At 38.1% G+C, this 17,484-nt stretch overlaps 2 protein-coding genes and 1 pseudogene across 4 annotated transcripts in view; 2 read left to right on the top strand and 1 right to left on the bottom strand.

Annotated features, from left to right (window-relative positions):
* LOC102530707 (olfactory receptor 51M1-like) overlaps positions 1 to 17,484 on the bottom strand; it is a 259,108-nt gene that overhangs the window by 52,812 nt on the left and 188,812 nt on the right. The gene's annotated exons all lie outside the window — the stretch shown is intronic.
* On the top strand, positions 572 to 1,498 carry LOC102527043 (olfactory receptor 51B5-like). Its single transcript, XM_006203429.2, has one exon. It carries the CDS (start codon positions 572 to 574, stop codon positions 1,496 to 1,498), a length of 927 nt encoding a protein of 308 aa, XP_006203491.2.
* Positions 11,073 to 12,003, top strand: LOC102527298 (olfactory receptor 51B2-like; annotated as a pseudogene).

Raw genomic sequence — 17,484 nt, 5'->3', positions numbered from 1 at the left:
TTTTCCAACACTAATCCACGAAATGGGAGGAAAATGTCTCTTCTTATCTGTTTGCCTTTCAGCAACAATGGTCATGGCTCAGGTCCTCTTCTAACACTTTTTTCTCTTAGACTCTGAGACTTTTGTTGAGGATAACATGAGTTAGGAATCACTACGTGAAGGTAATTAAAACTTCAGGTAGTAGATTGGAATGAGGTTAAGTTGGGGTCCTTGAAATCCTTCAAGGATAGATTCTTCTGTAAAGTCAGCATTGTTGATGGAAAGGGTTTCTCAGTTGGAGTATGCATCAAAAACTTCCTGGGGAGCTTGGTAACATGCAGGTGACTGGATGAATCTCCAAGGATTTGGTCCAGTAGGTAGGGGATGGTCCCTGGAATATGCAGTTAAGAACACCAAAAATACAGGTTATCTTAAGAATATGTTTTCATAAACAAAGGCTTATATTGATGTCATTCTTGCTTTTGGGAAAGAATTCTGAGACGGTATCTTTGGAACCATACCTTGAAAGTAGAACTGCAACCCTGGGTCTTAACTGAGAAAAAAAAGAACATTTCTTCTGGATAAATCTCACATGTGGCCCAACAGCAGCTTCAATGCCTTCCTCCTAACTGGCTTTCCGGACTTGGAGGCAGCTCACCACTGGATTTCCACACCCTTCTTCTTTGTCTACCTCTCTGTCCTTTTCGGCAATGGCACCCTTCTCTTTCTCATTAAGGAATATCACACTCTTCATGAGCCTATGTACTACTTTTTGGCCATGCTCGCAGCCACAGACCTTGGGCTGACCTTGAGTACGATGCCCACGGTGCTGGGAGTCCTCTGGTTGGATCACAGGGAGATTGGAAACGTAGCCTGCTTTTCTCAAGCCTACCTTATACACTCACTTTCCTTTGTAGAATCTGGCGTTTTGCTTGCTATGTCCTATGATCGTTTCATTGCCATTCGAAACCCCCTTAGATATACGTCTATACTCACTAATAACCGAGTGGTGAAGATTGGGCTGGGAGTTCTGATGAGGGGGTTTGTATCTGTGGTCCCCCCAATCTTACCCCTTTATTTTTTCCCCTATTGCCATTCCTCTGTCCTTTCTCATGCATTCTGCCTTCACCAGGATGTCATCAAACTGGCCTGTGCTGACACTACCTTCAATCGACTGTATCCAGTTGTGCTTGTAGTTCTTATCTTTGTGCTGGATTCTCTGATTATTCTCATCTCCTATGTGTTGATACTCAAGAGTGTTCTGAGCATTGCCTCCAAAGAAGAGAGGGTCAAGGCCCTCAACACCTGTGTATCCCATATCTGCTGTGTCCTGGTTTTCTATGTCACAGTGATTGGGTTGTCTCTGATTCATCGGTTTGGGAAGCAGGTTCCACATATTGTCCACCTCGTTATGAGTTATGTCTATTTTCTGTTCCCTCCATTAATGAACCCTATAATCTACAGTGCCAAGACCAAGCAGATCCAGAGTGGCATTCTTCGCCTTTTTACCACCCATTGAGCTGGAGCCTGATCTCTGACCATCATAGTTTCTCACAGGGAATGTAAGAGCTCTGGTTTTTTTGGCAGGGGGTCAAAGGAGGCTCAAATCAAATACCCATGATCAGATCTCTTGGTAAAATAATTGTCAAAGTAAAGCTACAAATGGCCCAAGGGATCTCCTTAAGCCCAGGTCTATGGCCTAGTCTAGTTTGTGCAATTAAAAGAAAAAAATCTATAAACCAAATATCACTAAAATTCTTGTGATAACAATGCCTTAGATGTTTATAGATGTGTCTATAATGTAACTAAAATATATTGATTTGGGGTTTGAAAGGTGGCAGATAGGAACAGAGTTATAACGATGTAAGTTGATTTGGGTGAATCAAAGTAAAGTTTGGTCTATCTATAGCCAATCCAATCTCTAACTGTCATGAACTCCCCAACAGAAATCCAAACAAACCATGGACATCTATATGTTTGGTCACTGAAGCAGGAATTTCCCTGAAAAGAAGTATGAATTCTTCCTTGAACACTGTTGTAATCACTTATCATTCCAATTATGTCACTGGTTCCTTCCTCCTCCCTTAAGTGATCATGACTTTATTTCAAGAACCATGAGTTTATATTTATTTTCCAAGGCACTATCTACTTATAAAAAATATTGTTTCCAAGTCAGTATCTGCTTAAGAAAAAAATTTCTCACTGGTTAGAGGACCCATGGATAAATGAGAAGAAATAGACACAGCATCTCCTTCCACCTTTATCCTGCCACCCCAGTCTTTAGCTCTGATGATGGCGCCATCTCCAGGGCATGTACCAGTGGCTCACGAGTCTGTCTGAGTGGAAGAGGTAGTTCCTTCTCCCTCCTTTTGCTATGAACAAAGCCTGAGGGACTGCAGCAACAGGTTTCCACATTTTTTTGGGAAAATAGTTGTTCTCTATACATGTACATATCCTGACTCCATTTTATAAGTGTGAGTTTTTCAAGGAATAGGATATTATTCTTATTTGATTGAAAATTTCTGATGAGTTAGAAAGGGACTTGTGACTTGTTAAAATATCTTCAGTGGGTAGAGGCTATTCTTTATTGCATTTCAGTAAAAACAAAAAAGCTAGAAAAGCTAGATGAGTCAGGAGACAGATTATAGAAGATGTCATTGGTGTCACTGGTGCTCTGTGTAGATCACTTTACAGGACTGTGCACCCACCCCTTGCTCCTGTGAGTGCTGGCTGCTCTCTGCAGGTGATTATTTTCAACTCAGTTGGAAACGTCTTGCCAAGGTTACAGCTCCTGGTCCCCAGGAAGCAAGTCGTAGACGTATACTGACCCTCTTGCCTTCTGAAGTGAAACTCCAGCAAGGATTATGTCTTTGCTGATCACCTTCCCTTGTCTGCCCTGTTTTTTCTCACTCCCTGTCTCCTAAAAGCATTCATTAATAAACCACATACATCTGAATTCCTGTCTCAGGCTTTGTTTATAGGCAGTCCAACATAAAACACCTACAACTCTCATTTCTTTCCTATTTTATCAAGAAATTTATTTGTGAAAGGACTGAGCTTATAAAAAGGGAGTAACTGTATGTTTTACTCGTTTTTTTTTTTCTCTTTTTATCCTCTGTAACATCTAAGTAACAGAGTATGAATACTAAATTGGGAGTGTAGTGTCAGTGTGATGGCAACTCATGTCCTGTTATCAATTTCCATGAAACCAAACATGTCCCTCAATGCCTCCTATTCTATTCACCCACCCACAGCTTATTTTATTCATAATAATATCATGAAATAGATATTATCAACATTAATCTATAGATGAGGGATCTGAAGATAAGAAAAATTAACTACCACATTCAAAGACATAAATTTATCAGCAGTATAGTTGTGATTCCAATCCACATCTTCTAATTCTAAGGCCAGTGTAAACAGTACTCCACTGAAATAGTCTGTCTTCAGTGTACTCTCTTCCCTCCTGAACGCCACTGTGCTTATGGAAGCAGTGCCTACTCCCTTCTGAGCATTTCTCCTCCTTCTCCTCCAAAAATGTGGTTCCTTGTAGGAGCTGATATTTTCTATTATATCTCCAAACCCCTATTCCCTGCCAAGTAAAGCCAGTCAAAAATCTTTTTCAGAATTTTTCAAAATAAAATCATGAAAAAGAGTTATGCTTTCATGATTATAGAAGTAGTAAGATGAAATGTCTAGAATTGTTAATGGTCATGTTTTCTATCAGGTGAGTGATCTCGGACTATAATACACATTTAGAGTAAATTACAAATAAGGAAATGAAAAATCCCTAGGAACCCTAAAGCCCCTGGCTCCATATTTTCCTGAGGCTCAGTTCAAGCAGCTCAATCTCCCCTTTAATTCCACGGCCTGATAAAGACCTCCCTTGTCATTTTATTTTATTTTGTTCAAACTGGCTCCAGCTGGGTTTCAGTCACTTATGACCAAAATAGTACTAATAATATAATAATTACACCATCTCAGTTACAGTATGTGAATCTGCTCCAAAGAATATTTAGAAACTTTAAATAGTTTTAGAAAACTGTCTATTTTCCCAAAGTACAAGAAATGAAAGCTAAAAAATGTCAGGAAAACAAGTCTGGCTACCATCTGATCAATGATTTATGATGTGATTGTCCTTGTATAGGAAATCCATTTCTTATTTGAAAGCAATTGAAGAAATACATTCACTAAGAGGCTATGGGGTTAAAAAAAAAAGGAACTGGACAAGCAGGGGAGAGATTAGATCAAAGGAGAACCTCTGTTTATCTACACAGAATTGCAAATGGCTGAGATCCTTCTACATATTTATTTCTCTTCAAGATCCATTTTGTCAATCAACATAAGCCCAACATTTCCTTGGGTGTCATTATCATTACAATGTTTAGAGTTTTCTACAGATCTCATACAGGTCTTCCTGTACATGTTAGGCACCGTTAGCAACTTATTTGTAACAGTATCTCCCAAGAAACACTGCTATATGTTTTGTATTTACAAGCAGGGTAGACTTCAGAGTGGTTCACTGGACCACCATACTACACACCAGTGAACCTCCTTCATACAGAGCAAGTCTGTAATTTAGCTTATGATAATTGAAACTTTAAAAAATACATGGGGAATAAATTCATGATGAATGAATTCACAACTGCCTGTTGAGATGAATAAAGAACATGTAGACACAGGAGATGTAAGGTATATAAGAGTATATACTGGGGAAAAAAATGCCTTTTCAAGTATCAGCCTCTGTCTTGCAAAGAGTATTACAGTTATACAAGCATGGGTTTGAAGGGATAATTTGCCATAAGAATAGTGAATTTGAGTTAGGAAATGTCAGGCTAAGTGTGTATTTTGGTAGATGAAAGAAACCACTCTTTAAAATGATCAGAAAGTGAGAAATACTAGAGATACACTGAAAAAGCATAGTGTGACATAAAATCAGCAGATTATTCTTTTTCCAAATACAAAACAAACTCATGCTACGTGAGAGGCAGATGAATTTCATTCAGTTAATGAACATGTAATCGTGGGTTTCTTCTCAGGAGATGCAGATTTTTATAGAGCAAATTTACGGTGATATATTTAAAGACACTTATTAGATATTATGAGCATTAAATTAGATAGTCAGAGTGAAACGTTAAAAGGATCCAGGGGTCTCTATATCCAATAAAAGAATGTCAGCTAATTCTATTTTATAGGCTAAATCCTCAGACAGCATCACTGTGATGAATAAGCTCCTGTTAGACAAAATCCACTTAGGAAATTCAGGAGTTTATGTCCTTAGATTTCTAGTGCTTATCACCCAGCTGGCAGGTGGCATGGCAGTGAATAGTAAAGAGGCACCATAAAAATGCATAAGATGAGATGGACTCTTCAGAGGAAAAATGTAAAAGCTGGGAAATGCAGACTAGTGTGGAATGCTCTAGGCTGACAGATAATAGAATCAAACTCCATAAAAAAAGGGAGCCTGATAAATGTTAACACAGTCTTGCTCAACAAATAGCTAAATTCCCCAGGATAAAGACTTCCCTGAATCTTTAGTGACAGTATCTAGAATGCCTGAATTTGCCTTGACATATATCTTATATAATATGGGTCAGGAATTGGACCTAATCTGTGTGGCACCAGAACTCAGACTTAGAGCCAAGGAATGGCAAATCCAGGTGAAAATATAGTAAGGTATCTGTAATACTGTGGCTGCCTGAATATCTTCAAAATATACATTCTTCATGAAGACTGAGCTCTGTGACCCAGAAGAAGACAGGCACCGACTGGATAACTTTTGTCAGAAAGGAAGGCTCTCATTACATGAAATAGGAAGTTCTTCCAAGTCTGAGAGATTATGCTGCTCTGATTCTCCACTTCATAGGAAGTATAGAAGGAATCGTAAAAGGAATGAATACAGTTTCATGAAACACTGAGCCATAAACGGGTACTTTAGGGAATGGCAGACACTGTTGCTGCCCTGCCCACTTCCTGCCAGTGCCCCCAGACCTGGCTGCTTCGAGTGATGGTTACTAAGGGCTAATAGCCTCTCTCATTCTCCAGAGATCGTCCCGGGCTTCACCTGGGAAGTTATCCTAACCCTGGGGCATCTTGCAGCACATGACTTTATATCTGTTCTAGAGAAAGTGATGATGACAGGAATGGTGTTATACTATTTCGCTCTCGCAAATCAAGTCACCCCTAAATTGTGCTTAGTGCAAAGAGGTTTCAGACACAAGGACATTCAGACTCAGGTCATTCACAGAGACTGACTCCTAACCATGACCCCCAAATCCTACTGAATTTCAGAAAGACTGATGAGCAGAGGAGAGCTCAGGAAGAACTTAACTGAATTTGAAACGTCAGAAGCCGAAATGTGACCTGCATGTTGGACGGCACTGTGCTCATTTTCATTTCAAAGTCTCAGGATTAGGCCAGGCTCCAGGATAGATTTAGGAGACAAGGCTAAGATGAAACAATAAAGTCCTTCAGATCCTTATCTCTGCCAGACCTCGAGTACAGTCCTTTCTACTCAAGTGCAAATTATCAGAGAAAGTCAAGGATGGAAAGGGTACCTTTATCATGTCCACTACTTCATCTTACTATTTGATACTTAAAGTAAAAGAAGATTTTTCACTTGAATTGTTCTTGAGGCAAGAATGATAACCTCTGGGTATGACCAAGAGACAGACAAATGGCTCACTGCATCAAAAAATTTATCAGCAATTGCACTCATTTGTGAGAAATTACTACTTCAAGAACATATATGTCAAGTACTGTAATGAGTGACCTCATTTGAAAACAAAGAAAGGTAAGCATCAGGGAATTTTCAAGCTTCATCTAAGTTTAGTGATCTCACTTGATCCAGGATTTAGGAATGACAAAGTCAAATGTTGTTTTGATGGTATTTTCTCTGTTGAGGTGGAGATCGGAAAGGACAAAGGTGATTTGACAGCATGACTTCCAACTGCTAGCTGAAGCTATAATTCTGCTTTCTGTCTGCAATGAAAATGTGGAGTTATAGGACAGAGTTCCGGAGGCTAACCTCCTCCAGAGGAGGCTAGGAAGAGATACCTCAGAAGCCTAATTGTCAGTAGCCAGAGGGACCATGGGCAACCATTTTTTCTATACAAATAATTTCACCAGTGAATCCTGTTAGCAGTCTTCAAAGATAATATTTGCACCAGAGTCTACATCAAAATTCATGAATTATCTTTCCCTTTAATTCCTGATGCCCCAGGTAAGGCTCTAGTGACCCTGGGAGAATGGAATGGAGATAACAGAGAGGAAAATAAAGCTGATTGCTTTTCGTGGACTGCTCTTCCTTCAAGTACATATGTTGCAGGAAGGTAAATAGAACACTGAGCATAGCTGTTTGCTTTTATGGACTCTATCCAGGGTAACAGATTTAAAGTTCAACTCCCTAGACAGTACTAGCCTTCAGAGATAAGAGGTGATTTTTCTTTTTTTAAATTTTTTGTCATGGTGCTTATATGAATAATCAAGAGATCCAAGTTCCTACGTAGACTTTCTTGTTATCCCAGGACTATTAAGACATTTTTCCTACGATGCTGTATTATTTTGAAGAGGCAGGAAGGGGAAGAGAGACTGACGTTGAGTTGAATGTACAGGGCAGGGTCATCAGGACACATGGAAGTCTCTATATTACATCATCTTCTCCTCTTGGTGTGTTCTCCATGTTGAGTTTTCTTTCTGTCACATCTCCCTGTGTTACCTTTCTGCTCTTTCTTCTCCTGTGTGCCTTTTGCCTTCAGTGATATGACTGACTCTCAGTTATGACAGAACCTTTGTGTGTGTTCTGAACTCAATGCCTGTCCTTAAGAGCTGCTATTCCATTAAGGCTTGGAAATGATCATTAGATAAGGGCTCCACTGGGAAAGAGAGTTGGATCTGATAAGTCATGTCCACTTTTGGGGAAAAATTGGAGTCTGGAGGGTCTGATGATGACTAAATATGCAGTTTGTTGGTGAGTTCTTGGTGAATCTTAATTGGACATTTGTTTGGGAAAAAGCAGTGTGTGGGTCAGTCAACTAATACATTAGCCAATTACGGTACCACTATCATTTGGAAGTCAATGTCATTACATAAATCAGTTTAATCATCAGTATACTATCTATTAGTGCATCAGTGTTTTAATAATAAGGTAATTAAAATTTCATAAATGATCTGACAGTATGTCAAAATCTGTCATTAGTTCCAGGAGGATTGATGTGTTGATAGAGCAGTTCAGGAAGATAAGCGATGTTAGCACTGAATTGGGAGTACATCATGCTTTAATTAGAATGAGTTAATTAGAGCCACTAGATCTGAGAGACTGGTAATAATGTGAAAGGCAACAGACAACATTTTGTGTTAAGTTTAGTTCTGAAGATTGGTAAATGTAGAAAAGATATCTGGGACTTAGCTAGAGGGAGAGGGCAAAGTGAGGGATATGATTGTAATAAACCCAAGAAAAGTGTAATGGGTATAAGAAGAAAGAAACAGGAAAATGATAGGATGGAGATGACATCCAGCTGAATCTTAGGTGCATAAGCAAGAGAGGCAGAAGCCACCAGAGGCACCCAGCCAAGGCCACCCAAAATTACGTGAAGCATGCACATGAGTTAAAAACAAATGTGCAATGTTGTAAGCCATTGAAGCCATATAGGCTTTTGTCATGTGGTAATTTTGTGCTAATATCATACTGGCATACATAAACTCTCTAAATATTACTTTATCAATAATACGATCTAGATAATAGCAATCCCTACTGTATTTGTTTTCTGTTGCTGTTTAATGAATTATGACAAACTGTGGTGTTTAAAACAAAACTCATTTATATCACAGTTTTGTAGGTCAGAATTCTAGTAGGTTTGATCACGTTCTCTATTTAGGATATCCTAAGGCCAAAATCAAGGTGAGGGCTGGGCTAGGCTCTTATATGTAGAGTCTGGAGAAGAATCCACTTTCAAACTCATTCATAATGTTGGCAAAATTCAGTTCCTTGTAGCAGTAAGTATGAGGTCCCTGCTTTTTGCAGACTGTCAGCTGTCACCCTCTCTGCAACTAGAAGCCACCTAAATTCCTTCTTAGGTGGCCTCTCACATCCTCAAACCAGTAACTATCTGCCAAATTCTCAAATTTGAATCACTTTGGGTCTTTGTTCCATCACTAGTCTGTATAAACACTATGCTTTTAAAGGCTCACATGATTAGACTGTCTGCTCATAATCTCCCTTTGATAAACTCAAAGTCAACTAATCAGTAATCTTTTTCTTTTGAGTAGTATTTAATATTTGAAAAAATATATTTCTATTTTATTTAATTTATTTTTTAATAATTTTTAGGACCAAAGAGATTTTTTTTGTTTTTAAAAAATATATATTTTTTGGTGTGGGGATGTGATCAGATTTGTTTATTTGTTTGTTTGTTTACTTACTTGCTTATTTATTTAAATAGATGTGCTGGGGATTGAACCTGGGACCTCGTGTATGTGCATGCTAGGCATGCTCTCTACCACTGAGTTATATCCTCCCTTGGATCAGTAAACTTAATTTACATCTATATAATACATTTAAGTTTCCTCCATGATTTTTCATGGCTTGACAGCTCTTTTTTTTTTTAAGTGCCCAATACTATTCCATTGTCTGGATATACCTATACCACATGTATTTATCTATCCACCTATTGAAGGGCATCTTGTTTACTTCTGAGTTTTGATAATTATGAATAAAGCTTCTGTAAACATCTGATTGCAGGTTCTTGTGTAGACAAAAGTTTTCAACTCCTTTGGATAAACACGAAGGAGCACTACTGTTGGACTGTATGGTAGAAGTATGTTTAGTTTTGTAAGAAATCTCCAAACTCTTTCAAAGTGGCTGTACTCTTTTGTGTTTCCACCAGCAGTGTGAGAGAATTCCTGTTGCTCTGTATTCTCACCAGCTTTTGGTGTTATCAGTGTTCAAGATTTTGGCCATTCTAATGTGTGTGAATATCTGCCTTTTTACTAATATATTCCCTGGATTTAGCACACAACTATGAGATTTAAAGGAGTAAGAAATATCAAATCATTGTATAACAGAGACAAGTATGATTGCCATGAATTAAAATTTAGAAATTGAAAAAATGAATCACTTCCAAGTTTCTATCTCTTGTCTTCTGGAGCCAAATGCAATGCTTTCTAGAAGCAAAAAGCTATAAACTCTGTAAGTTTAGTACTAGAACAACCCCATGAGGTAGCAGGTACCTGGACAGACTTCAGGCATCCCTCTTTGGAGCTCCTTGAGTGGGTTGGTCCTGTGGGATTCTATAATATGCTTATCCATACAAAGAATTACAATGTGAGCTTCAATTCAAGTAAAGATGGCATATGTTTGTTACTCACAAGATCATGAGGTTTGCATCCTTAATGTTCAGTCTAGGACTTCATTTATGTAGGGAACATCAACTTCTACTTATTGAATCAATGAGCACATAATATAAATGGTGGATCCAAAATGAAAGTGCCGACCTCTTTCCTACAATATAAAATATGCTCACAATAGAGAGAAGAAGAAACTAGGAGACAAAACTAGAAATCAACAAAATGTCTTGGATTTCAGGTGAGATCAGGTCAGACATTCAGATAAGCTCTAACAGAGGAGTCTGACCAGGATAATGAGCTATTAGAAAATATTAGAAGCAGAGGACTAGGGTGAGAAATTTATGAAGGAAGGATACAAGTTAGGCAAAATTCTGTACAGGTGCTGTGATTTATTATTTTTCAAATGAGATGGCAAAAATAATTTTATGGTCTAAGAAGTGTACTATATAGCATGTGGTTAGCTTGAGTTAGGAATTTCTGTAAGTATAAACTACATTCTGAATTTTGAAAAATTAGTATGGTAAAATGTAAAATATTTTGGGTATGATTTTTGTACTGATTACATTTTGAAATGATAATATTTTGGCTAAAGCAGATAAAATATATATTAAAAGTACTTATAACTATACTTTTTATGCTTTTTAATGTGGCTGCTAGAAAGTTTAAAATCATGTATGTGGCTTAAATTGCATTTCTACTGGGCAGGAAATTTAGAGAAAGCTTAATTTTTTTCATCTCAGGGACCCACCATGTGGTCCAACATCAGTGCTGCTCCTTTTCTACTGACTGGCTTCCCAGGTCTGGAGAAATTTCATCCTTGGGTCGCCATCTCCTTCTTTGTCATCTATGTGTCCATACTCCTCGGCAATGGCACCCTCCTCTTCCTTATCAGAGAAGACCATACTCCTTACGAGCCTATGTACTACTTTCTAGCTATATTGGCAGCCACAGACCTTGGAGTGACTTTGACTATGATGCCCACTGTGCTTGGTGCTCTGTGGCTGAATCACAGGGAGATCAGCCATGGAGCCTGCTACTTCCAGGCCTATCTAACCCACTCACTCTCTGTTGTGGAGTCCGGAGTCTTGCTCGTCATGGCCTATGATCATTTTATTGCCATCTGCAACCCCCTGCGATATACCTCCATTCTCACCAATACTAAGCTGGTGAAGATAGGTCTAGGGGTTCTAATGAAAGGATTGATACTTATTGTGCCCATAATCATCACCCTCTCCAGATTCCCTTACTGCAGATCCCATGTCCTGTCCCATGCCTTCTGCCTGTACTAGGATGTGATCAAACTGGCTTGTGCTGACATCGCCTTCAATAGACTCTATCCTATACTCCTGGTCTCTCTAACTGGTTTCTTGGACTCTGCTTATCCTTATCTCTTATGTCCTAATCTTTAATACTGTCATGGGGATTGCATCAGGTAAAGAGCAGGCTAAGGCTCTAAATATTTGTGTCTCCCATATTGGCTGTGTTCTGGTTTTCTGCATCACTGTGACTGGGCTGATCCTCATTCACTGATTTGGGAAATATGTGCCACATGTGTTCCATATTATCATGAGCTATGTCTATTTCTTCTTCCCCCCATTTATGAATCCAATAATCTATAGCATTAAGACCAAGCAGATACAGGATGGCATCAATCGCCTTTTCTCTTTCCATAGACTCTGAACATGATCTATTTACTTTGGGGGTTCTCCCCACTGTTGGATGGGTTTCTTGGCAAAATGGACTATATAATGCCAGTGTATCTCAGAATCAAAAGGATTGGAATTACTGTCATGTAAAAGACACAGGACCATAGCTCTGATTCTCACCCACTTGCTCATAACACACCCCCAATGACACTAAACTTGGCTCTATTGCTCTGGTTGGTAAATTGTTTGCTTTATTTCCTAACTGGCAGAATCACTTGTCTCAATGGTTACCTGAAGTCAAAGACACTTGAAATTGTTTCAGAGTCTACACAAAAAGAGGAGAATGTGATAGCTTGATAGAGTTCTCCAGCACTCTGAGGAAAAGAGTTCAAAAGTTTTCTTTATGCCTAACAGTGCATCGGAGGTGACGAAGGGTCTTTGACAACCCCATTGGTACTGCATGGTGGCAGGGTGGGTCAGAAGTAGATGAGAGTAAGATATTCAGACAAAGAGAGGTCTTGCTGCCGAAACAACCAAATGCCAAACAAGAACTCAGATTCCAGCAGATGCCAGCATGGCTAGACGCCCACCAAGGATTAGTGAAAAGATTCTGAGTTGATGATATCCGGTGCCTTCCATCTAATGGGTTCAGGACTCCAAATAAACTATAATAAAATAGTTTCATTTCTTACACACCTGAGTTCTGGTTCCATGTTCTGCAATTCCTAACCTCTATATGTGCTTAATGAAAAAGTGATCCTAATCATGGAAGCATCCTAATAATATGTTTGCAGAGGCAACATTTTGTCTTTTTTTCCTGAATTGGGGGGTTGTTGATCAACTGCCTTCAGGAAATATTGTAATTTTGTAGTCATGGAACACATAAGATATTTAAAGAAACTTCACTTAGGGCTTTGCATGCATTTTATTCCTTGCAGAGTTCAACATGACCAGAATGTATACATCAACAATACAGGAAGAGAAGCTTTATTTTATTAGTTCAACTAGGGGTAGGAAAGGTTAGGTAGTTAGGTTAGGTAGTTTGATGCATATTAAGCAAAATTATTCACCATGTTGGTGAATGAACTATCAATATATTCAATCAATGACTAGTCCATGGCTTTTTCTTTCTTTTTTTGAAAAGGAGATACGTGTTCCCATGTTACCAAGATCTTTGGAGTGATTTTCTATAACTGATAGATTCTCCTGTAATCAAATTTACTTCTCCATTGAAGATGGTTATTTACAAAATAACCTTTGGAAGCCATTGATTTCCCATCATTGTTCGCTCTCATTCTTAATTCTCTTAGCATTCCCCCCTCATTTTAATTGTTTTTTCCTTGGTTTTGTGAGAGAAAAGAATGAGTAGAACAATTGACATGTGTAACCCCATCAGTTTAAAAATATTTTTTAAAAGGATGTAGAACAACTTAAAAATAGGAAAAAAGATACATTTAACAAAACTGTAAGGCAACATGACATAAGTAAGTCTAAGGTAAAAAGTGTCTATAATAGAGAGGTACCTGGAAACAAATTCTAAGGGAAACAATAAAACAAACATGGTAAATCCACATTTATAAACTATTTAAAGAAGATGTTACAGGGGGAGGGTATAGCTTAGTGGTAGAGTGTGTGCTTAGCATGCACAAGGTCCTTGGTTCAATCCCCAGTAACTCCATTAAAATAAATAATAATAAATAAATAAAGGTAAATAAAACCTGATATCCCCCCAATTAAAAAAAAAAGGGATAAAATACTCAGCTTTAAAAAGAAAAAATACAGGGAAAAAAGAGTAAGAAAAATAAAAGTTAAAAAATACAGTGACAATTTAGATTGTCAAATTAAAAAAATTAAAAGATGTAACAGTCATGATCTTATGTTCTTATCATCAAAATAAATAAGCATAAGCATCTAAGAAATATAAGAAGAGACTATAGAAATGTGGTTCTCAATCAGCTCTAATTATTGTATCATCTTATTTTTGCATACAATTATATGATTTTACAATATGCTATTATAATAGGGAATATGCTATTCCATTTAAAAAAGCTAAAGCTTTTTTACACCTTTGTATATAGTAAATCTACCTGTGTCAAATTAGTCATAGGACACAAAATTTAAAACAAATCACACAGCATGGCAGAAAGAATGTGGATTTTGAAGAAAAAAGGTACCTCTATGCTTGTCTTCTTTACATACATTTGTGATCTTGAACAAGTTAATTAAACTCTGAGTCTCAGTAAATTCATCTATCTATTAATAATAACAAAATGCACCTTGGAAGAGCTTTTCTTTGTGAATTTGAGAAAATGCATATTGCCATTGACAGTCATGTGTTCTGTTAATTACATTAACGTCATTATCGCTGGCAAAGACAAGTCTGAAAGTTTTGACCTTAACGTTAAGAAGGAACAACATTTAGCCAGCAGAAAACTATTAAATGATACATTTTATATAATGAAATATATAGCTAAAATAATAACTGTTAAATAACATTTTAAAATTATTATTTTCAAAAAATGAAAATGATTATCAAGCTTTCTCCCTCAGTTACTCCCAACATAGCTTTCTCTTACAAATCCCAGGGCCTCCAGCCCAATGACATGCTTACTTCTGATTCCTTCTTGTCTTCATTTACCCTTACATCCTGGATGGATTTAATTGTTCAGTTCTTTACTCTTTTTTTTTTTTTTAAATGGAGGTACTGGGGATTGAACCCAGGACCTCGTGCATGCTAAGCATGTGCTCAACCACTGAGCTATATTCATCCCCCTGCTCAGTTCTTTAGAGACTTTATGTCAGTATCTTATGGTTTTTTGTTTGTTTGTTTCTTTTTAATCCATTTTAGACATTTTCCTCCTCTATACTCTTCCGAGAAAACATAACAAACAAAGCAAAATTATCCCTTACTGAGCTTTTAACATTTCCAGGTTTTCACCAACATTTACATAAATTAATTTACACACATTTTACCAGCAATTTTAGGAGCATTTATTTAATCGTTACAACAACCATTTCAAGAACTTCTATCATCCCCATTTTACAGATGAGGAAGCTATAATGCAGTGTGTAGTGAAGACACTAAACCATAAGAAATTAGGGCTCACACACAGACTGGCTCAAGTCCATGTTCTTAACAACTAATTATAGTAATTTGAAACAAAGCTTCAAATTTAATTTAATCTGATGATTGATCATTCTCAAGTCTCTTCTGCTCTTGTATTTGTTTTCTAAACTCAAGGCACACATAACAGAACTGCCTAGGAGACATTTCTGCTTGCATACTTATAGATGCAGAATGCCCTAAACTGAGTGGGTTCCCTTAATTCTTTTTCCAAATTTAGTGTATAAGACAAAGCTTAGTGCTAAAGAGTCAAACAACAAATAATTGTTGATGACTTAAAAAAACTGTTTTCTTCCTGTGATCCTTTTCTTAATATATGGAACTGCTCTCCACTCAGGTAAAATCAGAAAAGCAGACATTATCTTTCACTACTTTCTCTCCTCAATCTACCACCTTCAGTCAGCCACCAACTTCTCTTCTTCCTGAGTCATAGAATCTTACTCCCATCCAATTCTATCCAGTCCTACTGACAACACCTCATCATAGCCACACCAATACTATTTCTCACTTGGATTATTGCAACTGTATTTTATACTCTCTTCACCCACTTTTCTACTTTTCTAATGTCTTCCTCATACTTTAAACAAAGAAAAGATATAATAATGATTATCTGGTTATGTCCCCTTCCCCCCTTATTTCATACTCATTGCTCTTAGGGTAAAGTCCAACCTCCTTAAATGACCCTACCTGATTAGAACCTGCAACCACAGATACATTTTGTGTCAAATTTTCCAACATGTTTTGTTTTAGCTATTCTAAAAATTTTTTAAAATTCATTATATTTTGTCTTGCCTTTGGCCTCCCATCTTCCCTCTGTTTGGAACTAAACTTTACCGTACTTACAACTATCATATTCCTTATAATTTCATTGCTCAGTTATCAGCTTAAGTCACAATTTTTCTGGGAAGTTTTCTCTGATTCCCCCAAATATTTTCTATGTATTCTCCTTAGCATGCTTTTTTTTTTTTTTTTTAACGGGGGAGGTAATTAGGTTTATTTATTTATTTACTTATTTTTAGAGGAGGTACTGGGGATTGAACCCAGGGCCTCATGTATGTTAAGCACACACTCTACCACTTGAGCTATACCCTCCCCTTCCCCCTCCCCCAGCATGCTACCTTTCATATAGTAATGACAGTGTTACGAGCATTTATGGTAAATATTTTCTCTCTAGTACTCATGGCATGGTTACAGTCTGTGAATAAAGAGATCATGTTCCTCCTTGATAACCTGACACAAAATGATCAATGATCTAAAGATAATGTAATTCGAAGATTAAGTTGGCTGTCCCCCTACACTGGGCTATTAAGAAATCCACTGATGCTCTTCTGGATAAGAACTTATTTCTCCAAAGAAACAGGAAAGACAAAAATGCAATTGGAGTCATAACCTCTATGAGCAACAGTGGTATATGTGACCCCTGAGAGAAACTAGCATACATTTGGAACTGAAGGTTCTCCAGAGGCTCACGCAGATGGAAGATCCCAGGTGAGACGGCAAATACTACAGCCAGACCACTTTTCTTTAGGAAACATTGACTGTTTCCTGAGGATATTGACTGATGCCTGAAAAGCCTGAGGGCCTTGATTGAGTGGCTCTGCTCCTCCCAGAAAGAGGAGGGATGGTAGAGAGACCCAAGAGTCTCCTGAGTGGCTGTAGAGCTGAAACTCTGGGGAGGTGATTCCTACATGCATGAGGTTTATAAAGGGGCCTCTTGAGGAGGCTGACTGAGGGAATCACCTGGACTGAGTCTTCAAATAGGGCAGCAGTGGGTCCCTATTCCAGGAGCAAGACTGGAGTCGGGGAGTGTCAGGAACAGAAAAATGGAAGGACACCTCTCCCTTCTGATGTTAGATGCAACCAAGGAAAGAATTTAACTTTTTGCCAGAGGCTTGCCTAGAGGGAAGATCCCAGCTGAGGTGAGGAACTCGGCAGCACAGGCTTTTTCATTCTTTTAAATAAGGGTGTTCAAGGAACTGAGTGAGATTTGGCTTTTCTCCTCTGGGACCCTTGATCGGCACAGGATGACTGTGTGTGCCCGGAATTAACTGTGGCTTTGTGTGCTCTTATCCTTTGTCTGGTAGAGGTCTCTAGGCTTTATCAGATCCTAATAGCAGACTGTGTGTTTACCGTAGGAACTCTCTTAGAAAGGGCACGGGTCCTTGTTAGCGAGACTCATTAGGAAAATTCCTGGGATTCTGACCTTGGCTCATCACCCTAGAGTCTATGGGGGCCTCTCCCTCATCCCGCTCCAGAGGAATGGAGTATACAGAAAGAGTAAATGAGAAAGAGGAGAAATCACAGTCCTCTCCATTCACTTGTATATTTGGACTTTGTGATAGATTCACTGTTTACCATTTTCCTTTGAGGTCCATATATCTTTTCTATTCT

This window comes from Vicugna pacos, chromosome 10 (genome assembly GCF_048564905.1).
Source record: "Vicugna pacos chromosome 10, VicPac4, whole genome shotgun sequence".
NCBI lineage: Eukaryota > Metazoa > Chordata > Mammalia > Artiodactyla > Camelidae > Vicugna > Vicugna pacos.
The sequence above is the reverse complement of the archived record's forward strand: the minus strand, read 5'-3'. Positions and strand labels throughout refer to the sequence as shown.